At 38.2% G+C, this 25,414-nt stretch overlaps 2 protein-coding genes across 3 annotated transcripts; both read left to right on the forward strand.

Annotated features, from left to right (window-relative positions):
• Positions 1 to 272: 272 nt before the first annotated feature.
• psmc4 (proteasome 26S subunit, ATPase 4) lies at positions 273 to 5,445 on the forward strand. Its single transcript, XM_079470399.1, has 11 exons — positions 273 to 372; positions 1,192 to 1,290; positions 1,419 to 1,605; positions 1,778 to 1,924; positions 2,016 to 2,125; positions 2,250 to 2,343; positions 2,520 to 2,687; positions 2,946 to 3,022; positions 3,104 to 3,272; positions 3,454 to 3,509; positions 3,645 to 5,445. Exons 1-11 carry the CDS (start codon positions 337 to 339, stop codon positions 3,756 to 3,758), a joined length of 1,257 nt encoding a protein of 418 aa, XP_079326525.1. The 5' UTR covers positions 273 to 336; the 3' UTR covers positions 3,759 to 5,445.
• Positions 5,446 to 6,178: 733 nt separating this feature from the next.
• LOC306901510 (beta-1,4-galactosyltransferase 3) lies at positions 6,179 to 25,323 on the forward strand. 2 transcript variants are annotated; one of them, XM_079469291.1, is made up of 8 exons: positions 6,617 to 6,709; positions 7,084 to 7,109; positions 17,786 to 18,758; positions 18,870 to 19,105; positions 20,438 to 20,625; positions 20,828 to 20,950; positions 22,616 to 22,720; positions 22,849 to 25,323. In XM_079469291.1, the coding sequence occupies exons 3-8, from the start codon at positions 18,503 to 18,505 to the stop codon at positions 23,009 to 23,011; spliced, it is 1,071 nt and encodes a 356-aa protein (XP_079325417.1). In that variant the 5' UTR covers positions 6,617 to 6,709; positions 7,084 to 7,109; positions 17,786 to 18,502; the 3' UTR covers positions 23,012 to 25,323. The 2 variants fall into 2 exon arrangements, with proteins under 2 accessions (XP_079325416.1, XP_079325417.1); XM_079469290.1 differs by lacking the exons at positions 6,617 to 6,709; positions 7,084 to 7,109 and adding an exon at positions 6,179 to 6,395.
• The last annotated feature ends 91 nt before the right edge of the window (positions 25,324 to 25,414 follow it).

Genomic DNA, 25,414 nt, shown 5'->3' on the forward strand with positions numbered 1-25,414 from the left:
ACGTATTTTCAAAGATGTTAGCTAAATTAAATGTTAAAGCTAGATGTAATACGACTAACCTCTAGGAGGTGCCACGCTTTCATTTTGTGCCCGACCACAATTACGATATTGCACAATTTGTACTGGAGCTTCAAATATATGCCTTTTTAATGGCCAAAGTTGTTATTTATGTGTTTATTTAAACGTTTATTTATATATTCCTATGTCGTTTTTTCCTCCTTACTATGAGACCAAACGGCATAAGGATTGGGAAAACGACGGGTTTTAGGACCATGTGATGATTTATTGGTCTCCATATATATTTTCCACCGTGACGTCAGTTGCTACAACGCAAACATGGAGGACGGCGGAGTGCTGGTTGAAAAACCTCAGGTTAGTTGTTTTGTAGCCTTTTTAAGCGTTTAATGAAGACGAGAGCTTATATTTACTTCCCATTTATCGGAAATATATTGTAGTGTATAAAACGGAATTACACGTACGGCATAAACCCGACTTTTAGGCCTATTTGTCAGTAAAAAGGTGCCGATTCATTCAGTTCGCTCGCTGCAAATGCTCAGTCATGCCATTCTCTGACAGCAGCTAACGTTAGCATGTGTGCTCACATTCATTTATATAAAATACAAGCGATTAAGGCGCTGTTTCAGATTAGATGTATTATTTTAACCGTATTTGCACTTTGTGATCGCTTAAGAAACATTGCACGAGTTTACAGATGAAATAGCTTTCTGTCGAATTTAGGCTATTGGTTAGCCATTTAGCATAGACATTTAAAAAATGTTTTATTTTTGGGAACAATTTTAAGGACATGACTAACGTTTACTCCATAACAAACCCCTAACAGATCAGTAACATTCAAGTACATTCATATGTCAATCTAACAGTTTTATTTTATATTTAGTTTAGTAACGTAATGTAATAATATATTTAACGGTGCAATTAACTGAAATGAATGTAAAGCCTCTGGCTCATAGATGTAAGCGTGGTCCTGAACTATACAGCTATGTTAATGTTATATGTGTTACGTATGTATAAAACAAAGCTCTGTATACTGTGGTAGGCTATTTGAGACCGGTTTTATTGCACTTATGCTTTTTGTTGTTCCAATTGCATCCTCGTTTTTAAGTCGCTTTGGATAAAAGCGTCTGCTTAAGGACTAAATGTTAATGTATTTAACGTTTTATTTTCCAACAGGAAGAAGTGCCGGCATTGCTGAATTCAAGACCTCAAACCAGCTTGTCATTCTTGGCTCCTGAGCCAGAAGATCTGGAGGACCTTTACAGCAGATATAAGGTTGGGTTATTTTTGTGGTTTAGCTCATTCTACGATATTGACACACTATCCTGTGCAAAACCGTTATTTGCTTGTAACTGTTGTTGATGTTTAACTGCCAATATTATTTGCTCATGTCCGCACTGCAGAAGTTGCAGCAGGAGTTAGAGTTTTTGGAGGTGCAGGAGGAATACATTAAAGATGAGCAGAAGAACCTGAAGAAGGAATTCCTTCATGCCCAAGAGGAGGTGAAGAGGATACAGAGCATCCCTCTGGTTATTGGGCAGTTTCTGGAAGCGGTTGACCAGAATACTGCTATTGTGGGCTCCACCACAGGTGAAGTGTTTAGTCTTGGTATTGATAGACATTGTCAATTTAGGAGTTGGCTTAAGATAACCCTATAACCAAAATGAGTATAAACCCATGTATCAAAAATGCAGTGTCTATTAGAGGTTTGGTAGTTGTTTTCTCTTCCTAATGGCATGCCTTCATTGTCTTATTCCTACAGGCTCCAATTACTATGTACGAATTCTGAGTACAATCGACAGAGAACTGTTGAAGCCCAATGCGTCTGTTGCTCTGCACAAACACAGCAATGCGCTGGTGGATGTTCTTCCCCCAGAGGCTGATAGCAGCATCATGATGCTCACATCAGGTAAGAGCTACACTTAGAATGAAGGGAAGCTTTTGTTTCAATTTCTTTTGGAAAGCTTTTGCAGCAACATTGTCTTTACTTTGTGATTTAGATCAAAAACCAGATGTGACCTACTCTGAAATCGGAGGAATGGACATCCAAAAACAGGAAGTGAGAGAGGCTGTTGAGCTTCCTCTCACACATTTTGAGCTCTACAAACAGGTGTGTATGTGCATTTGTTCATTCATGAACGAATGCATAAATGCATGCATTATTGCAAGGGCTTGTGGGAAACAGATTGCTTGGTAAATTTGTTAGTTTACACCCACTTATGTTCAATTCTCAGATTGGTATCGACCCACCCAGAGGAGTGCTTATGTATGGACCCCCTGGCTGTGGAAAGACTATGCTGGCAAAAGCTGTGGCCCACCACACTACAGGTTAGGCTCATGTTTGATAAGCATATATCAGTTTTTAAATTTTATCTACAGATTTAGCTTTTTTGTGCGTTGAACTGTTGTCCGACATCACAGAAGTAAAATGTTGTGAATGGTACAGAAATGTATTTAGCGTTTACTTCATGAATTCTTTGTATGTGGGTCTTTTCTTTTTTCAGCGGCCTTCATCCGTGTTGTGGGCTCAGAGTTTGTGCAGAAATATCTGGGCGAGGGTCCACGCATGGTACGAGATGTCTTTCGACTGGCCAAAGAGAATGCCCCAGCCATCATCTTCATTGATGAGATTGATGCTATTGCTACTAAGCGTTTTGATGCACAGACTGGAGGTATGACTCCCTCTTAGATTTCTCATCCTTAATACCTATTGTTGTTTTGGCCATTCCAGTGCAAAAAAAAAAACATGCGTTGCATCAAAAAGTAATTTTTTTTTAATGAAAACATTTTGGTACAGCTAATCATATATTTAGCATGTGTTTAGTTGCCTGGCAGTGTAGGTCATTAATAGCATAGGCTTTGATTAATTCAGTTAGAATCAATTTAATATCAGATCATAGTGTTCATTGTTTTTAACATCTTGTTTTTAGCTGACAGAGAAGTGCAGAGAATCTTGCTTGAACTCCTCAATCAAATGGATGGCTTCGATCAGACTGTGAATGTGAAGGTTAGAAAAACTACTTAATTCCTTGTGTTGCTATGTGGGTTCCTCTCCTCATCCTGCTGATGACTTCTGTTTCAATAACAGGTCATAATGGCCACAAACAGAGCTGACACTCTAGACCCAGCCTTGTTGCGCCCTGGTAGACTGGACCGTAAGATTGAGTTCCCGCTACCTGACCGTCGACAGAAGCGTCTTGTGTTTTCCACCATCACCAGCCAGATGAACTTGTCGGAGGAAGTCGACCTGGAAGACTGTATCCTAACCCCACATAAACTTTTATCATGGTGTAATTTATATTTTGCTGCAGTGGTAGATCAAAATATTGGAGTTATTTCTTAGAATCTTAAATTTGGCAATAGAAAACTAAAAGTAAAGGATGTTTTTTATTATATCACGAATATGGTTTCTTACAGTTGTTCTTAACAAAAATGCAGATGTTGCCAGGCCTGACAAGATCTCTGGTGCAGATATCAACTCTATTTGCCAGGAGGTGAGTTAATTTTTTTATTTTGTGAAAATTATTTATCTATCTGTCTTTATATATATATATATTGAACTCATCATTAAAATGTGACCTGAAACCGTTTGTTCTTTACATATTTTATCCTGTTTTCTTTGTGTTCAGGCTGGAATGCTTGCTGTGCGTGAAAACCGTTATATTGTGCTGGCAAAGGATTTTGAGAAGGCTTACAAGACTGTTATTAAGAAGGATGAGCAGGAACACGAGTTCTACAAATAGAGTAATCGTATGATGATGACTAGATATGACTAGATATTTGGCATTAGTTCTTATCCTGTTGAGCCTTTGTTTGTGTGTACAGTGTATTGTTAAGGATGTAACACTTGAACCTTGATTTATCCATTCAGGGTTTACTGCTTGTACTGGGGCTTTGATTTCACAGGATTTATTTACTCACATAAAATATGGATGCATCAACATGCGCATTTGGTGAGGATGTAATCTGTTTATTGAAGAAAGAACTACACAATACACATATTAAGATGTTTTCCATAAATTAGTCTAAATAAAGACGTTTTTGATAACAAACCTACGCTGTATGCTTTTTATTTAACATTCTACAAACATACACTGCTCAAAAATATAAAGGGAACACCTGATCATCACAGCTCAACACCAAGTCAGTTAACGCTCAGCACTATCAATCAACCCGGTAAGCATAAGTGATTGTGAACCATTTTCACTTGTTTTGGTGCAAATCTCATGTATCCAAAGCCATTAAGTAGCACCATAGACTGCCCAGGAGCTCACTTATGCTCTGATCCAGGTCTAGGAGGATATTTCACAGGAGACCATGTGCCATATCATCAGGAGTACGCCCAGACATTGCAGGGAGTTCATACGGGGACGTAGGGCCATGCACATTAATGACTAACATTATGAGTTACTGTGGTAAAAGTTGATTGAGTCAATATTTCTATTTTTTTACATTGATTTTACTGTAATTCCTGCCCTTTCGTTGACCATTGTCACATTATGTTGGTTCTCGCAAAGTATGTGAAGAGTGAAGAAATTGAACCTGGAAATTTTGTTCATTGAGATCTAATGTAGTGTGATTTAGGTGTTCCCATTATTTTTTTGAGCAGTGTATAAATTGTTTGTTTTATAATGATTTTAAACCAATTAAAAGCAGTGATGGAAAAAGTAACAGAAAAAGTTAGAAAGAAGTTGTATAGACATTGAAGTTCAAGAATCTTAGTTACGGTGTGATAAACACATGGCAAGACTGAAAATAATAAGTAATTATTTGGAATACAGTTTAAGTTTGTTGTAAATTCGTCACCATAAAGGTTCTATCTGTCGTTTTTCATTTCAAATTTTAGTTATTCCCATTTCCTGTGATAAACTTTTTTTAATTACCATTCTCATTTTTAGTTTTGCACATTTTAATTTTTAAACAAAGTTGTATCTACAAATACAAACTTGGTTCTACAGTATTTGTGAGTTCATCAGCACTTTTGAATCCTTTTTATTTTTCTATTGAAATTCATAAATGTCCTCATTAAGGGGAGTTTATTAGACTGTTTTGAAAGTTTATTAAGACTCCCATTGTCTTGCTCCAGACACTTCTGTAGAACAGAATTGGTGTAGTTAAACAATTTAAGTTGAAGATCTGTTTGGCTAGAAGCATTCTTCCAAATATCTTTCTATGTGTTCATCAAAAAAAATAAATGTATGTATGAAAATGTCCAGATTTGGAACAATTGAAAGGTTGAGTAAATGATGACAGAATTTTCATTTTTGGGTGAAGTATCCCTTCAGTCTTAAATTGTAGTTCTGGCTTTCAACACAAGATGGAGTGTGGTTATAAAATATGCACGTGCTTTTAAAGATAAGATAAAGCTGTGTCGTTTATGTGCGGAGAAGAGCCAATTAAAATAAAATCTTATCAGATCTGTATAATTATTATTTCTGTGCAAAGTACATTATAAAGATAGCAAACACAGAATTATAAAAAAGGATGTATAACTCAATACAACAAATATTGTACAAGTGGTATCATAAAGGCATTAATGTTCAAGATTGAGGATGACTTGTATGACATTTGATCGTCCATTTCACACTATACAGGATTTATGTTTAAGACCAATTTTTTTATGAAAGCTATAAGATAAAATGAGATAAATCAACTTTAATGATCCCAAAGGACAAAATCACGTTACATAAGCTTCTTTCCTCACTGCATATAAATGACCCAGCAGTCCACCATTGTTCATTAGAATCAGGTTGTCAAAAAGCCTGGATGCGTGGCTTTACTTAAGTCATACTTAAGTCATGATTTGTTCACTTTTCATGCAAATCCATCAAAGTCTATCAGTCTACCGTATTTCAACATAATTTTCCGTTTACCTTGGCAGTGTCCTTTTAAGTTTACTTTGTTTACACATTATTACCAACTGAAGCAAATACTGTGTTACGTTATAAATGATTTAGAGCACTTTTAAAGTCAAACAAACGAAACAAAGGTGAGGGATTAATATTTCGAGGCAAAGTCAACACGTTCTATAGAAGAAATGAATTATTAATTGCATCACTTTGTTCATTCAAGGATTAAAACACGAAACTGGGACGGAACAGCTTTTTTGTTCTGGCATGGGATCACACGCACATTTATTAATAAATGTTTGACGTGTAAATGCGCAGAACATCAGAAGAGCCCCGTTGGGCGCGTTCATCCACAGCACAGCACAGCGCAGCAGCAGCGTGAGCGCGCATCACTTCCTGCGCATGCTGGGCGCTTTCAACTCCGACAGGACAACCGCGAAGGGGGGACCGAGTCGACAAAGTCATCAAAAATAGGAATAAGTAACGGAAAATCTCGCTGAATAGTCCACCAGGCTTTTCGAGTTGAATCGGGTAAGTCCTAAAGACTCGTATCGGGATGTTTTTCTCAACGGGTGGGTTTTACAGAGGTTTATCTTTCTAGGGTTAGTGTGTGGGAAGCCCCAGTTGTGTTAGCCTGGTGTTGCTAACGGTGCTTGCGTTGTGACTGTGGGCGGCTCACCATGGTTTCCTCCCAAGTTCAGAAATAAAACAACAGCCCGTGGTCGTAACGGCTTTGTGAAATGTTATTTGCGCTATAACGACACGTTTAGCGTCATAACGCCCGTTCTCAGCGGCTGTAGTTTGTTATTAAATCGGCCGTTTTCACCAGCGGTTATGCGACTAAGGTGATTTGTTTTTATGTTGAGTGGAGGGTTTCCCTGTGTCACGGGAAATGAACACCGATACTTACTAAAATCGTTTTGTATTTAGTCATGTGAGGTTTTATTGTATTCAGCATTTAATTTTGCACAAAATAGTGGAATTTGTATCTTGTAAAGCACTGCGAGGTTGTTATTATCAGGTACTTCGTCGTGATTGTTAGTGAAGTCTTGGTGAAGTTTTAGCACAATCTCTTCAGTGCTTCAGGCAATTCGAGTCTGTATTTGGTTTCTCGTGGTTGCGCAATACATCAAACAAATTAAGGCGTATAACGGGTTCTGTAGTTCTGCTCAAGAACTAGCTCTTATAAGTACTAATAATTTTTTTCGTCTGTTTTCAGAAGAATTTAAGAAAATGTCTCGAAAGGTTTGTCTATATTTAAACTATTTTCAAAGTCGTTGCTCTCTGGATTTTAAAACAAGGAAATGTGTATCGCAGCCTACTTTCGGCAGAGGTTACCCCGAGGGCCCGATTAAACATTTGCAATGCAAATTCCCATTTGTAATATTGAGGCTTTTTCCATAACCACTCAACTATTTGTTTGACTTTAAGCAATTAAATAAATATCAACGTGAAAAGAATAATGTTTGAGCATCTCGTGACGAAGGAATGAAGTGGGTTTAGCGAGGAGCTGATTTATACGGTGATAGGAACGCTGAGGAATTCGGGCCCTGAGCCATTTTTTCTAAGCGATTTATAAAGTCGAACAATTGAAGCTCTGAGTGTTTTGTTAGTTAAAAAATAACTTTCAAACAATCCTTTATTGGACAATCATTGTTAATACAAAATGTAAGCAAAAAGTGGGGATTTTCCACTGTAACAATACACAAATAAACAAACTGATACAGTTTCTTTCGGAAGTCTATAGAGTCTGGTTCTCTGTCAGTTTTATAAAGTATCTACCGGGAAGAATAAACAATGTTTGTATTTCGTAGAAGAAGTATTTCTTTAATTTTAAGACATGAGGTCATCCTGTTATCCATTAAGAATTTGTAAAACGTTTCACCTTTTTGATGCGTTTACACGGTACATGTTAGGGGTCGGTGAACGCTGCTGTCTAAGCCTGTTTTACTTGTTGGAAAGCTACGTGAGATAATGCATCGCTGTGCTTTGTTTTTCTGTTTGAGACTGGGGCTGTTTTTAATGACTTTCGTCCCCCGGGGTCTTATCGCTTGGATACATGTCCAAGTAGCAGTAGCAGGTTCTCTTGCTAACACCAGGGCCTGTGATGTCCCTGTAGTTCCAGGTAGTCGCTGCATATGAAAAATGGGTCTGTGAAAAAGGATGTGTGGTTTAACGTTTTAGACAACAAAGGTCAAAGGAGTCCAACACGTTCATATCTGCTTTTTGTATAAAGTGTTATCAGTCAGAGGGATTGTGACGCGCTATTTCTTAAAGTTAGTTTAACTACAACTGAAAGGTTTTGATAAAAAAAGGCACCAGTACATCTGTTAAACATGTTTCTGAACTGCTCATCTTGTTGGATACGTGGCATCTATCTGTTTCTGCCCTGAAGTATCATGGGACTCTCCAGTAGTGGTGTTAACACAGACTGGCATGGCACTTTACGCACAGAATCCATCAGCATATTCCACTTTTTTATTGGTACGGCCGGTGGCATGTCCGGTTTGGCACTGGCATGCGGCACTCCGTCCGGGTTTGTGGTGGCAGTGGCACGTGTCACTCAGTTTAGTGGCACGTCCGGTTTTCAGTGGTATGTGTCTTTGATATGTGCCACGGCAGTGTGATTACTGGCACATGGCAGTTGTGTTGGAGGGTGGACTGTATCGCGAAAAGGACGCATGTTATGCGTTATTGCATGTGTAAAACAGCGGATTATTTTCTGTCTTCTAATCTAGTATTTAGTATAAACAAATTTAAATATGCTATAAATGTACTTCGTGTATTTGGAAGATCATTTAAAAAGGCTACATTCATTTTGTGCACTTATTACCTTTATTCGGTTTATAAGTGATATTCATTTAATTTATTAAATATTTATTTTATTCGTATTTGTTCAATCGACAAATTGTATGGAAGTGGCAGTTATGTTTGGATTCGGTTCTGTTTTCTGTGTTCATAGTCCCCGTGTTTTTTCCTTATTCATTCATTAGTTTCCATCCATGGTTACCAATAAGTTTACACCTGTTTCTGATTCCATTGATTACGTTCTCTGTGTTATTTAACCCATGTGCCTTGTCTGGTATTGGCTTATGTTACGTATGGTTTCGTTCCCGTTAGAATAGCGCCTGTGAATATATAAAAATTGTCCTTTTTGGAAAACTTCTCCTTTGTAATACTTTTTGTAATATTGTTTATATCATTATCGGAATTATATCGTATTGACAGAAATGCATAAATATATTTCAATATAAATTTTGGACATATCGTCCAGCCCTATTCTGAATGTTCCAGTGAGCACTTTTGTGGCTGTATTCCCAAAGTGGAAAGAACATCATTTCACCATAAACCAACCACAAACATGTGCTCCTCTTAAGATTTCTGACAGAGTAGTGAAAAGAATAATCAGAAGAGTGGTTAAAGTGTCAAGGACCACTTGTGGAGAACATCTGAAAAACCTGGAACAATTGTTTAAAAGAAAACCATGAGTAACGCACTCAACCGCAGTGGCTTCTATGCGCACTCACAACGCAAGACTCATTGCTGAAGAAAAAACACGTTAAAGCTCGTTTAAAGTTTGATACACAATATTTAGACAAGCCTGTGAAATACTGGGAGAATATAGTCTGGTCAGATGTGAGTGTGGATATGTCATCAAGACAATGATCCCAAACACACAGCCAAGGAAACTCTCAATTGGTTTAAGAGGATAAAGCTGCTAGAATGGCCCAGCCAATCACCTGACTTAAATCCAATAGAAAATCTGTGGAAAGAACTAAAAAGATCAGAGTTCATAGAAGAGGCCCACGGAACCGTCAAGATTTGAAGACTGTTTGTCTGGAAGAATTGGCCAAAATCACACCTGAGCAATGCATACGACTAATTTCTCCATACAGGAGGTGTCTTGAAGCTGTCATTACCAACAAAGGCTTTTTTACATAGTATTAAACTATTTTCAGTAATCGTGTTCAATACTTTTCCCCTGTCATTCTATTTTATTACATAAAACTTAATTTGTGAACTTCTTTGTTTTTTTGTCTTTGTACGTATGGATTATTTGGGATGTTAATGACATCTGGTCAAAATTTCATGTCAACAGCACCTTGAGAAATATATTTTGTTGCGAAAAATGGTGACGTGTTCAATATTTATTTTACCCGCTGTATATGATCTAATTTGAGCATTTTAGTTTTTTCAATGCCTACTGTCTAATGATAAAAAGATTAGAGATATCAACACTAATAGACAAACCTCAGTGTTTCCCCGCCCCTCTTGAAGGTCGAGTGAATTTTATTTTCTATATAGCACCAGATCACAAAATATGTCATTTAAGGTTACAAACTACATAGCATGCTCAGAGTTTACTGATAAGGTGCACATTCTTATTTCCTTATTTAGCACCTTAATAAATTAGTGTTTTAAAAATATTGTCGTCTTTCAAAATAAGAACATGATTCATGAAATATTCTCTTGGATTCCTCTCATTGTTTCCATGTGAAACTTTAGAAGCAGCCTGAAGAGCTGAGTAATAGGGCTTAAGGAAGATATTTCCTGGTACTGTTGCTGTGAGCGGAAACCTTAAAATGTTAAAGCAATTGGACAAAATATTTTTTGATCAGAATATTGAAGATTTTCTTTCTGACCCAGTAAGTCAGGCAAACAGATCTTGTGGTGTTTTAATGTATATAATAAATATAGTAATGAAAGTTCCATTTTACGTTGGATGTATGACATCTGTCATATCACTGTAATTTTCCTTTTCTTGTGGTTTGAGCTCACAGACCAGGATTGTGAAACTGTTTGTCGCCAACTGTGCCATTCTTCACAAAGACCCAAACCGAATTTGGTTTATTGTATTCATACTTTTTACATTTTGGATTCGGCAGGAATCCATTATCGCAATTTTTAGCAGACCGCCATCATGTAGATATTTGCATTTTTCATTCCTCTGCATGTCAAACTATAAAGTTACTTATTAAATTACTTTAAGTTTTTTATGTCTGGCCAACCTAGTAAACCTGAGCTGATGTTTATATTAAAATGTATTCTTAAGAAAATAAAATGGGCCCAAAAATGGCCTTTAGAACTTATTCTGTGACACGATCTGGTCTTTGAAGATGTGTCATGCTGGTTGGTTATTTATTGTGAAGCCACATATTGGTGGTGTGCAGAGCTGCCAGACAGCGTGCTATCATACCTGCTGGGACTTATTGTACAGATGGTGTGTATGGAGGTTAAAGTTTCGTAGCACAGGCCAAATAGGTGTAGCACAAGAATAAAACGTGCAGCTCATTACATCAATAGGCAGGTAAATGACAAAGGACATTTATGTTACATACAGTTGGATAAATTAGGGCCATATCATTTTTTGTTTTTCCCAAACTCTTTTTTGCGTTTTAATTGTTCGGAGTTCTGTATTTTCAATGTTTTGCTATACAATAGTAGACACATTTGTCCATAAAAACTGTAGTATACTATAGTATTTATTATATATGAATTATTTAATTATAGTGAAATTCTTGAGTACTACAGTATTGTTTAACCTTACTATAGTAAATATTAACGTACAGTATAGTGTTTTAATTTATACATTTACTACAAGTAAATCATTTTTTTTCATCTGGTTCAAATTAAGCGTACTTTTATTTTGGCGTGTCGTCGTAAAGACGCTTGAGGTTCAGTGTGTTTGACTGTGGCTTCCATATGGTGGCTTTACACAAACAGTGAAACGCTTGTAAAATAAACTCTGAACAGGATGAAGTTCATGTTTCATCTCCTCGTATAGTGAGAGGGACAAATGCACAAGTGGTTTTCCCCTGAAAATCATGTACCAAGCCTACTTTACACTAGTTAACGGTTCCTTAACCTTCAAAGTTTTCTGGTATATTTTTTATTTAAGCAAGGCAGGAACAAATTCATAGTCACGTCCAGCAGGTCTCAAGACAGAAAGCATTCAGACAACAGTTTGATTCAAACAATATGCTTTTGTTCATATAATTTACACATTTATAAATACTGTATCTACTTTTTTTGCTTATAGCAGTAAGTGAAGGATCACGACAGATATATAATGTACTGTATTTTAACTGTGAGCATTGTGCAGCTGAAGAAGTTTCATCAGAGGTATTTATTTTAGATTTATTAGCTGTATATGGCGGATCATTTATTGTGCTATCCCTAGTATTGGAACAGACAGATTATCATAGCATGTGCAATGGATATATTTCGTACTGTACAGCTCTGCCCACTTGAAGCTTTAGTATGTGGTCTTGTTTTTGACTGACTCTTTTTTTCCAAGGCACACGTTTCCTCATTCTTTATCTATTGCCCTTCTAATCTAACACATGCAATCCAGATGCTGGGAAACTCCAGCCAATGTTCTGCCATCAATAGTCTTGTTGTCAAGGAGTTAAGCTTCTTAAATTTGAAATCTTCTCAGCTTTTTATTCACTGAACCCTGCACTTCTAAATTCAATAGTCGCTCTCTTTAACAGTGCCTTTTGTCTGTTCAGCATGTTGCTGTGTAATTGTTGGGGAATGTGTCTAAACACATCATTATTGGCTTTGAATTGAGATTACTTTATTTTCTCAGGTATATCAGAGTACAGAAACAATTATGGTCTGATGATTCTGAGTCAGAGTCTCGGGCCAGCTGACAAAACATTTGAATGCTGTACATACTTAGTTTATGCCTTGCAAAAACATTTCTTTTTTTGTTTTGCAAATGTCGCTGATGTATAGTGGCCAAAGGTGATGTGTATAGGAGGGGTATATTTGAAGAGTTACATTTTTCTCTCATTTTGTAACTAATTTTCAAAATATTTTTAGTATTGTGCATTCCAATGAATATCAATCTAACTGCCGTTGGTTTGTTTTTATTTAAAGAGTAAGTAACATTAGATCATGAAAATAACATTTCATGCAGTGTATTATGTTGTCATGTTTGAAAGTAAGCAGTCTGCCAAGTCTGAAGGTGAATGAATAGCAAAGTTATTGGCTTGTATAAGAGGAGTCGACTCCGAATCACGCAAACGAGACGTGTCCGAGTCTCTAACCGCCGCGTATCTACGTCACTAGAAATAGTCCCCGCCTACGTTTTAATGGGACTGCCGTAAAAACGTCACTCTCCTCCCCCCAAACACTGTCGCTCGTTCGTGATCCGTGTGTATTAGGGATGGGCCAGTAAGAGATTTTGACGGTATGATAACCTTGCACAAAATCGCGGTTTCACGGTATTACTATAACATCTCTTAAATGTGTTATTTTTTCAATAAAAACAACTTTTCCACTGAACATAATACATTTAATTTTGAAGAAACCTATACTATATTTTTGAACAGTAAACATGCCAGGTTAAATAAATTGAATGAATATGTGAGTTCTTCTAAATTAAATTTGTCATCACAATAATGCTCTGAAATGAGCATTTTTTATAAGTTGGATGTCCTTCCTCCAAGCCGCTACCCAAAAAATTCCCACACGGCAGACTTAGTCTTTTTTGACGGGGGAAAAAGTACCAAAGATTCACCTCCTTCGGCCATCCTCCATACACATGACTCACTCCCTCTGACAGCGTGTACCAACCGGAGAGGGAGGGGTCATGTGACTCGTTACGTTCGCACACAACCTGAGGGATTCCTGTAACTTACTTTTCGTCTATGACGACGAGAAAAAGCTGCGCATACCGTAGAGACGGTATAGCGGACATTTTTAGTGGTTTTGAAACCGCGGGGATATTAAACCGCGGTAAACCGTGAAACCGATTATCGGCCCATGCCTAGTGTGTATCATAGTGCTGGGCGGTATACCGGTTCATACCGAATACCGCCGTGTATTTGTGTTATTATATGAATTTTTGATAAATTGCAGTATGGGTGTATCTATCTTAAACAATGTGCGGAATACGGCGCAACGCGACTGTTTCAGTGGGGTCCCTACAATGAGGTGTGCTTCAGGATTTAGCTTCTACATGTTAGCCGCCTGAAGGTTGTGTGTGCGAAGAAGTCTTTCTTTGTCAGTTTCAGTTGAAAACAGTATCAAAAAGGGTCACTGATTGTTAGTTTCACATTCCTAAATTCTTAAAAATAATATTTTGGGTTTTTTTCAGAACAAAAACATTTGCAATATTTTTTCTACTACGGTTGTCAATAATGCCCCTTATACTTATTACTTGCCAACATGTGCAACAGCTAACATACAGCATGAAACATTTTTGTCATACTGTCTTGATGAACAAGGTCTGAATTGCAGTAGACAAAAAAGGCTGGATGGATGGAAAGAATACATTTATGGATAAATTAACTGAACAAAATAACTTTTTACTTTTTTGTATGCTGAAATAAGTACAATATGACTTTAGAAAATTAATTATTAAATCTTAAAAAAACAGACACAGTTTTTTTTATCCAAAGCGACTTTTTTTTTTTATCCAAAGCGACATTGCATTAAAGTATACATTTTTGTTTTTTGAGTATGCACAATGATTTTTCTCTTTTAGACATCATGGCACAGATGCAGACGACAAAACATTAGTAGAAAATAACCCTTTTAATGTTCATCCTAAGGGGTGAAATTGAGACAGAAGTGTGCAGTCAGCAGCACAGGGGCAAACCACATGTGTTGTCTGGCATCATTTGCATCTTTTTCTATCCCTTATGTGATTATTTTCCATGATCTTTCTTATTCCTTCTATGTTCTGTGACGGTTCTTGTCTTTGAAAGTACACAGAATCGGCAATGCTAACATTTTGTTATTTAGCAGGCTGTTTTCTTCACAAAGGCTCATCACAGGCAAATACAGCAATTTCATGTTAAAAAGAGCATTACTTCCTGAATTCTAGATCTATGATTCTGAAGTATGCAAATGTCCTGTTGAATCCTCTCTTCTTAGTTTTGAGTGTTTTTACAAACAACATGTGATGTGATGCCTCTGAGATATCTGCCGATGGGGGTTGCAGTCAGCTGTCACATAGCGAGTGGTTCTTACTTGCTGCTGTGTCCGAGCATGCTAAGCAGGCAAATAGATGACGCATTTGTCAAGCAATGAGTTAGTCTGTTTTATATAAATGATGAGAGGGAGGGAATGATGAGCGAGTTGAAGCCAATGATGAAAGAGAGGAAGGGAATGAGGAGGGAGCTATTGACAAAAAGTAAGGTGATCTTTCTTCACAGACAATAACACCTCAAGAGAATCAGCAAGAAATTTGTTCAGATGTCTAAGTACTGAAGTTTTTCAGCAATGGGGGAAATGCTTAAGAACTGTTGTGTAACTGTGAAGAAACTGAGTGCATTTTTTTGTAAAGTGATAACAACTGTGGTTACCATGGTACGTTGGTAAGATGTTATGGATTGTTGTCATTTTTATTGTGGCCTTTTTTGTCTAAATGTTAAATTGCAGGTCGTTTTTTGTAAATGTGTAAAATATTAAATAGATCAAATATATGGCTAAAGTAAACATAGGCCAGCAGTTTAAAAACTCTGTGCCAAGTGAACATAATGTCTTTTGGATCCTAACCTTGTGTTCAAAACCTTTTAAAGATAGATAAACAGAAGCTAGAAGTTAAACAACATATTTTTTGTGTTATGACCAAAAATCTGTTTTCTTTTTTAAATATTTTGTTATTTTGTTTCTCTGTTTTAAACTGGTGGTGTAGGACTCCATTGCTCTTGACTTCATTTCATAAGGGCCCCATTTTTGCTCTTCTGGCTCTTTTGTTTCTTGCTCCATGAGTTTCCGCTGACTACGTGCACGTCCCCCATAAAAGATGATATATAAATATTTATACTTGCCACGTTAGCCGTTGTAACTGGGGGCGTGCGACGCATCACATTTCATTGCTTTAAATGCCAATTTTTTCTTCAGTTGCTTTAAATTCATAAAACAGCTTTAAATAGCAATCTGATCTTAGAATGTGTGCTATATGCTTTCTTCATGTGCAGGACAGGTGCAGCTCCTTGCAAGAGCATCGAGAAAAACTGCTACAGTAGAGCAGATTCACTGGTTATTAGATTACAGACTAGAGGCAATTACACATTGAGTCAGAAATTTGCATCCCAAATTTTAAAATTAAATAAAAAAAAAAGTTTGATTTGTTTATTTGTATTTGGATTAATGCACATGTTTCTTCATCATGTACAGAACTTTAAATTAACCACACCCACTTATTGACATTGACATACACGGAATAGAAAAATATTTTCAATTATTTTTAGTCACGCATCGTCATAGCTTTTTCTTTTAAAGCTGAATATCATAAAATGTTTTAACATGGCTAGAAAGAGAAGGTAAGTAGAGTAAAAGAGGTCATTTTGATCCAGTTTTTCAATAATAAATAAAAGACAAATAAATTAAAAGATCCATAGCATGACAATTTTTTTCTCTTGTTGAGTCTATAACCGAAATGGTCTGAACCAATTCTTAGGCAGCCAATGATATTGACCCTTTAAACTGGAAACTGGCGTCTGAATCAAGTGTTGTTTACATATATTCTATGCGAACTTGACTCGAATATATTTGAACCACTTGGCCTTCCATAGCTGTGTGTGCGCGAGTCAAGTTTAACTGCTCTTCCGCGAGGTGCAGAAGACGCGCAAGTGTAATACAGGCTGTGTGGTGTCTTCTGAATGCCACTCAAAGCGGGTTTGGAACAGATGCGTTTCATATTTTTCACATTACGTTGTAGCAAATCGCAACGTCTCACATCGCTCGTCATCGATTTCGATGAATTGCTCAGCCCAACCCAGCTCTGTATGGGATTAGTCAATGCAGACTACGAAGGGAGGGAACGTATGAAGAGAAGGATGGTTCAAGATTATCACAATTGGACGAGAATTAACCGAGCATGCACACCACCTATTTTACCTCTGTGTGATCCCATCTGTAGATTAGGATTATCAGGCTGAGAGGTTGTGTTTAATGAGCTGTAATTGATTTGTAAACAGATCCATCCGACAGTAGGCAGATTAACTGAAGCTTTTATAAAGCAGCCAGTGCTCATGGTGTTAGGACAGAATTCCCAGCGGTGCCAAAGTGTCTTTTGGGGCCAAAGTTGTGCTCTGGTCTAACAGACTTCCAACTGAGGGTGTTTTGCTATTTCCTGACAGACAAGGGACGTCAGCCATATTGGAATCAAGCAAAGGCTTTGGTCATCTAAAAACATTTTAAAGAAATTTGCTTTAGCAAAGTTAAAGTAAACTTTTTGCCAAACCTTAAAATTAGGGTTATATAGGGGTTATTTCATTTCACATTATACCATGGGCTGTTGAATGCTTCATTCTGATTGGCTGATGAACATTCCACGGGTGTGGATTGTTTTCAGTTAAACGCACACCTATGAAGTAGTTCAAGATCTGTCAACCGAATTATAGTTCCATATCACTGCCCAAAATGTTATTGAATAAGGTTGTACTGTAGCCTACTGTCCACCACCGAATACGGATCTGACAACAGACAAAATTACAGGCAACGACCATTGTCTGAGGAACGCACCTCCGGGTGTGCATTATTTTCAAAGAATTAAACAAACCATCCTCAATTATTTCTTACATACCTAAAGTTGAACTAAACTAAATAAATAATAATTCAGAAATGAATAATTAACATTTTAATTAATAAATGTTTTTGGTAAAAAGGAAATTTCCACCCATAGTGCCAGGAGCTAAATTTGCCACTTGTATTAAAAATGTATTTGTTTGTTCGTAAACTTGTGATGGTAAATTTTCTGCTTTTCAAAGTAAAATAACATTTAAAAACACACAAAACAGTTCGTTTTTTAGTAGACTGAACATCTTCGATTTAATTAAATCTTATGAAAACCTCTCTTGCACATTGTTCTTTATTAGTTGCAGACAGAGGCAAATAAACCATCTTATATAAGGTCTCTTCTCTGGGTCATGCCTCATGTCTTTCTATTTGTTTTTCAGGCACTGACTCCTGCTATTGGACCAGCTGGCTTTGGACCTTCCCCCTACACGGAGACAAAAGCCCGAGGGTGTTAGATATCCTCCCTCCCCCCTTATTGTTTGCCCCCATAAGCATCTAGGTTCATTCACGTGCATTATTTCTCGCTCGCAAACACAAACACAATACCTGCACACTCCAGCTTGCAAAGGCCATGGCATGCTTCACTACGTAGGGGCCATGAAGCGTTCACGGGACTTTTTGTGACCGGTACTGTGGAGGACCCTTGAGAAACAAACAGTCGGGTTCCTTCCAGCTCTCCCGGTTCCTGTAGCTTGACAAAGCTCAGTAGATCGAATCATGAAAACGCCAGAAGACCACTGGGAGTTTCCATTCAGCTTTTAATAGCCGGAAAGACTTCAAGCAAGCAAAGTGAATCAAACTCAGTAGTTGGTGTGAACATCGGTTGTAGGAGGATAAATGATATCCCTCGTTGACCGGTTCATCAAACACACTTGAAGTGCCTTCATCGAGCTGTTGTTTACACCAGTATCAACACCACACATCTGATCCATGATCCTTGTTTTTTGTTGGCATGTTGATATAAAAGCTTGAATTATACAAAGGAATGCGACCACCGTAGAGTCTAGTTCCTCACACATATCAAACCCAAACTCTGCTGAACTGCTCTTCTGACTCTCAAACTCAGTGAACGGATTCTGTCTTTCGCTTCCGTCGCCATGTTCTCCCTGCAGTCCAAATGGCGATATCTGATCATGCTTTTGGGTGTCCAGTTGGTCGTCATGGCAATTCTCTCAAGAGAGAGCTACCAGAAACGGGTGTCGTATTTTTTCCGAATTTTCCGTAAGCCTGATTCTTCAGCGGGAAATGCTGTAGGGCGGAACCACACGGATATTTATGCTAACCTCTCTTTTTTGGGACCCACTCTGAATAAAGACGACATGCCCTACTGCCCTAAAAAGTCTCCTTTGATTGGTGAGTGATATTTTCTAGTTAACCCACAGTTGAGTCAGTCAGTGTGAAACTTAACTAGCATGACGTTTTTCCCCTGATTGTTCCTGTTCACACTTCTCTTTTTGCATTCAGGTGGACCAATCCATGTCATTTTCCCTTCCAAACTGACGCTCGCCGAGGTGGAGAGGAAGAATCCTCTCGTGATCCGTGGCGGCCGCTACAGGCCTCCGAATTGTGACGCCCGCCACCGCACAGCCATTATCATTCCCCACAGGAACAGAGAACACCACCTAAAGTTCCTTCTCTACTACCTACATCCCTTCCTTCAGCGTCAACAGATCAATTACGGCATCTATATCATTCACCAGGTGGGTTCTTCACGTCTTTTCATACACGTACATTGCAAATTCCACAGCGGACTTGCTTTTGGCGTTCGGTCAGCGTTCATTATAGACCCTGCGTTTACATTTTCAGATGTTGTACAAAGATGTGTTGTTGCTTTGTTACGTACGTCCCAGATATAAAGCTGTGTGATATTACCCAACTCAACTGTGCCTTCTGGTGAGAGATTGTTCTTCATAAGCACTTGATCCTGTTATAGGTGTCAATCTACATTCAAACCTGTACTGCTCGCTCGGCAAGGTCACTCAGAGGTCATCTTTTGCTCCGCCCCAGCTTATCTCTTTTTAACTGGAATACTGGAAATTATCCTTTGTTTTTTTTAAAGTAATGCAGGATTGTGCTAGATTTAAAGGTCTTTCATCTGTCTGTTACATACACTCTGTTGTTTCAAGGTTAATACCGGTTTGTGTAGGATTGTGGTTGTACAGAATGAAATAGTTACAGTTGTTGGAATTGGATATACTTTACTCAGAAAATGTCCATTGGTGAGCGCATTACAATAGATGTTTTCCTACCCGGTGTTGAACACAAAATAAGATATTTTGAAGAACGTTGGTAAGCAAACAACATTGGTCCTCCATTGACTTCTATTGTATGGATACAAAACCTTATTTTGTGTTCAGCACAAGTCATTGAATGACATGGGGGGTGAATAAACGATGATAAAATGTTTATGGGGGGGACTATCCCTTTGATGCAATTAAGCAATAACTAATATAATATCAGTCATGTAAGGATAATATACGGTCAGCTTCATGCCGGGTCCTGATTTGATTATATATTGATTTTATTAAATTACATTAAAACTACTCAACAGTTAGCCATGGATTCTTCGCTGCGGTCTACTGGAAGTTAAATTTGGGCCACATAACGTTTGTTTATGTTGTTACAGCTGAAACCGTCTATGCACAATCATATTACACTAAGAAACATCAGAAAGCTCTTTAAAAAACAGCGAGGCCAGAATGTGGACTTTGAAACAATGCATTACCGTGGGAAGAAAATCATCTCTGTTTATATTCAGGACTATGATAGATATCTAGGACAGATATAACAAGGGGGCATGGATTAGACTGTAATCCTCATTAAGATGGCTTCTGATTCCTGACCACCTCCTACATATTTTCACTCCTTTTCATTATGAGTTTTATGCTGAGTGTGAATGCTTTGTGATTATTAATGACTCATTGATTCATTAGTTACAGACCGTTACACTCACAAAATCACACATCTGTGTATGTCTGGTTCTTATCATTGTAAATCGTTCATTTCACTATTATGTTTGTGTTACTTTCTAGGCCGGGAATTACACCTTTAACCGAGCAAAGCTGATGAACGTGGGTTTTCGGGAGGCCATGAGAGATGAAGATTGGGATTGCCTCTTCTTCCACGACGTGGACCTGATTCCAGAGGATGACCGGAACACCTATGTCTGCGACACCCACCCTAAACACGCCGCCATTGCCATGGACAAATTTGGCTACAAGTAATTCACATAGACACTTCTACGCAAAGCACAAATGTATTTGTTTATTTTCTTGGGAAGGTTTTGTTACTTCGTTAACGTCTTGCCAGTTGGTCTCCAACTACTTTTTAGCATTTTATTTGCCTGCACATGTAGTTTTGCAAGTCTGACAGACTCGACTCAACTAGACCGATGAAGAATTTACATGCAAGTTTTCTGACAGGTTGCCATACAAGATGTATTTTGGAGGCGTATCAGCGCTGACCCCAGATCAGTACCTCAAGATGAACGGTTTCCCGAACAATTACTGGGGCTGGGGCGGCGAGGATGACGACATTGGAATTCGGTGAGCACGTGTGTGTGTGTGTGTATTAGCCCCGAGAGTGGATGAGCATGTGGCAGATGCTTTGTGTTTGTGTATAGAGAGATTTCTGTTGGGGGACTTCTCTTGTGGTGCAAGCTGTGATCCAGCTAACTGTCTTTGAACAATCCAGCATTGAACGTGTTACTGTTATATGCATGAGCCACGTCCGGTTGGTCGGGGTGGCGGCGTCGCTACAATATTTAGAAACTTTCTTACTGTAACTCAGAGAACAGAGCATAAATTTAAATCATTTGAAGTGCTTGCGTTGAACATAATTATTCCTTACAAAAGTAAAAAACCTCTGCTTTCTTTTACATTGGTTACGGTGTATAGACCCCCGGGTCCCTATACTGATTTTCTGAAAGAGTTTGCGGACTTCCTATCGGACCTATTGGTTAACGTTGATAAAATACTAATTGTCGGAGATTTTAATATCCACGTAGATAGCGCTACCGATGCATTAGCACTGGCGTATACAGAACTACTACAATCTTTTGGGGTAATACAACACATTAAAGGACCCACTCATCGATTTAATCATACACTAGACCTGATTATATCTCACGGAGCCGATCTAACCAATATAGATATTATGCCTCAAAGCGACGATGTCACCGATCACTATCTTATAACGGGTACTTTGCGCACGTCAGGAATCAGCCCTTTAACTCTTTATCGACAGGGTAGAACAATCACCTCCGCTACTAAAGATAGCTTCGCGAAGAGCTTGCCAGATCTGACTCCTTTAATAACCATACCAATAAGTAAAGAATCGCTCGATGTCATGACAAGGACATTGGGTACTATTTTCTCTAAAACATTAGAAGCTGTTGCACCTACGAAGTCAAAAAAGATTAATGAGAAAAATATTGCACCATGGTACAATAGCACCACTCGCGCCCTTAAGAGAAACTCGCAAACTAGAGCGCAAATGGATAAAATCTCAATTAGAAGTCTTTAAAATGGTGTGGAAAGAGAGTGCAAATTGTTATAAAAAGGCACTAAAAGCAGCAAAGGCTGAGCACCTTCGTAACCTCATAGAAACCAACAAAAACAATCCAAGGTTTCTATTTAGCACAGTCGCTAAATTAACAAATAAACAGACTCCACCTGACCTGGCTATTCCGCCGCACCTCTGTAGCAATGAATTCATGAAATTTTTTACAGAGAAAATCGAAAACATTCGTGACAAAATTGTAAAAACTCAACCTCCAAAGCTCACTTATGCTCTGTTTCAAGCCTGGGAGGAGATCCCAAGACACCATCTGCCATTTCACCAGGAGTATTTCCAGACATATACGTTAGGCCATTCACAGTACTGACATAACACTGATCAAACAAGTTGAATCAGCCAGTATTTTTTACAGTGATTTAACTGTAATTCCTGCCCTCAATACGTTAATGATTTTGGCTTTCATTGACCATACAACAATATGCAAAGTATGTCATTGAATAGCTTTAGCTTTATATAAGAGATATTTTTTTGGCATTGCACTCTTGTGGCCTTATGGGGATCAAAGTGTCTCAGCAGATGTCATCCGGGTGTTGTTCACCTGCTGTACCATGAACTGTTTTTGCATGTTGTCTAACATAAAGATGCAGGGGATCATTTTGCTAACAAACGTCTTCCTTTCTCTTGTTTGCCAGCGTATCGCTTGGAGGAATGCTGATCAGTCGTCCGTCTCTAAAAGTGGGCCGATATAAGATGATTAAACACAAACACGACAAAGGGAACGAAGTGAATCCTAAAAGGTGTAATCTCTTTTTGAGTATCTGAGAAGGTTCTCTGCAGTGTAATATTAACTTCTGTAAAAAATGACATCATCACGTTGTACGTTCATTTATTAGATGTTCCACTAAGTCATTTGTATTTCATGCAGGTTTAACATGTTGGCAAAGACCCGGCATACGTGGAGAGGGGACGGCATGAATACAGTGGAGTACGAGATCATGTCTCGGGACTTTCAACCGCTTTACACCAACATTACCGTCAACATCGGCACGGAGGCGGGCCTACACCCACCGAAAAAAACTACTACTTAATATCCCAGAGACCCCAGTCCTCAAGGCAATGCCGCACTTTCCCCACTTGCACAGTGAATTCCCCACTTGCCAGTGAATCAGATAGGATCTCATGCCGTTAACCGCACCACAGACACTCCCGTTTCCTTAACAACTGTGGTGCCGCGACGGCGATCTCCCTTTCTCTCGCCATCTCCAAAGTTTGACATTTGTCTCACTGGTTCACTTTATCAGTCAGGATCTTGCAGACGGCTTTCTCTGCCACTCCTTCTGGGTTGATGCGTTCCTGACGGACAGACTTTACATGCATGCTGTGCTCGAGGGCACCGTTGTAAACCTCCGTTGCCTTAGAATCAAGCTGCACTCTCTTTTTACATTTCTTCATGACGCCTGAAGCGTAGGTTCGGGTAAGACCAGCACCTAGAGGAGGGTAGATTCACTTTCTGCCTTGGGTCAGAAAGGAAGCAGGCCGATGTACTGCATAAGCAACATTGTTTGCTGCACTACTCTGTGAGTTTCGTGCATTTTTCTGTGAGTTTGGACATGTACTGTAATGTTTTTCAGGTGGGTGGAGCTATGATGTTTACCTTCCATTTCGAGTAACTCGATCACATCTGGTCTTGTTTTGTTGTAACAACCACTTTTCATACGCTTGTGTTTTTTAATTTAGCTTCTCAAGTTGTCATGTTTGCCTTTGGTACTCTTAGTAATACCACTGGCTTTATAATCAAAGCGCTGCTTTTTTCTTGTTTTCACGAGTTATTCATTGTATTTTATCTGCATGAACATTGTGCTACGTTTTTATGATTTTTGGATTTTTTGTGTTGTGGTTTGGCTCTGTTAGAGATAGGTCGTGTCAAATATATCTTTCTTTTCACATGGCAAGTGACCGTGTCATGTCAGTTTAGAGCGCATTGTGACGGTGTGTCCGTTTAGTTGACCCGTCTCGCATGTTTGCAGAACACGCCTAATTACACAAAATCTTTAATTGAATTCATGTTTAACAAGTTTCCACCCAAATTGGTCAGCAAAGCACTTTAGCCAAAAGCTTTTCACACATTTGAGCTGCTGGATTAATGGGTGAATCTGACAAAACTGGCATTTTTACCATACAATTCAAACTTATAATGTTTAGAAATTATAAAAAAATATTTAGTTCTAGACATTTATTAGTGATATATTCAGGGGCCAAAATTTTGATGTGTTGAATTATGTCCTAGACACATGTGATTGAACATTTTCAACACACACAATGACATTTCGCATTTTAAATTTTGTACATTTTCCGGTGTAAAATTGAGGCAATATTGGCACCCGCTTCGCTCAGATTACTGCGAACTAGACTGTAATATGGCCTCCACAGGTTCTCATTAACCATATGTCTGACATGCCTTGTTTCATCTCTAAATGTCTTTTGCTTTGTGATGGTCCAGTGTCTGGATGCTTGATGCTTATGTGCAGCACGTCGAGTGAGTGAACGAATTCGAATGTGCATATCAAATGTGTGTGTGATGTTTGAGCGAGAGAACTCTATTATGATATCATGTTGGTAGTTTCGTATGTTGCTGTTCATTGAATAGGACTGTTGCTGGATGCATTTTGTATGCTGTTGGGAACTTCTCATTTACAATGTTTTGGTGTTGGTTTGTTAAAAACGTTATTGGATGTTGTGAAGGCAGAGATACCAAAAAATGTTTATTTTGTGGAAAGCATGTTTTTTTATTTTGGCTTCACAGTAATAGTCTTTTCTTTTGCTAATCGTCAGGTTAATCTTGTCCATTAATTAGTAATGAGTTCTTCCAAGATGCATATTCTTCTGTATCACGTTGAAAACCTATATTTGATAATTATTCAGATAATTCATAGAAGATACTGTAGAATTTGAGAAAGGTCTGGTTTGAGTGATATGAACAGGTCACAGGCGTGCACTACTCAGGTGGGGTGTGATGAATCAGATGCGTGTCTAAATGTGCCTTAATGGGCTTCAATAATCTAGAAATTGAGTTCGAGGGCAGTGCTTCTTATCCAGGGGCATTTGTTTCTATTGTTCGCAATGTCTGCACACAACACAGTGGCCTTAAAAAGATTTAATAAAACAATGTTAATGTATAAAGTGAAGGTTTCTTGTGACAGGTGTATTTATTCCAGGTCTCTCCAGTTATAACAAAAGCTGAGCGTGTAGATCTGATCAGTTAAAATGGTTTTTAAAAATAAAATGCTTATTGTACATTTATGGACATTTCACTGTTAATGTTGATAATCTAGGGGTTTTAATATTGGGTTATCTTGCTCCACGTTTCGTGCTATTCATACTTAAAGGGATAGTTCACCCCAAAATGTATGTTCTGTCATCATTTACTAATCCTCGATTTGTTCCCAATTTTTATACATTTCTTTGTTCTGATGAACACAAAAAAGATATTT

The sequence above is a fragment of the Barbatula barbatula genome (genome assembly GCF_947034865.1).
Source record: "Barbatula barbatula genome assembly, chromosome: 12".
In the NCBI taxonomy this organism is placed as follows: domain Eukaryota; kingdom Metazoa; phylum Chordata; class Actinopteri; order Cypriniformes; family Nemacheilidae; genus Barbatula; species Barbatula barbatula.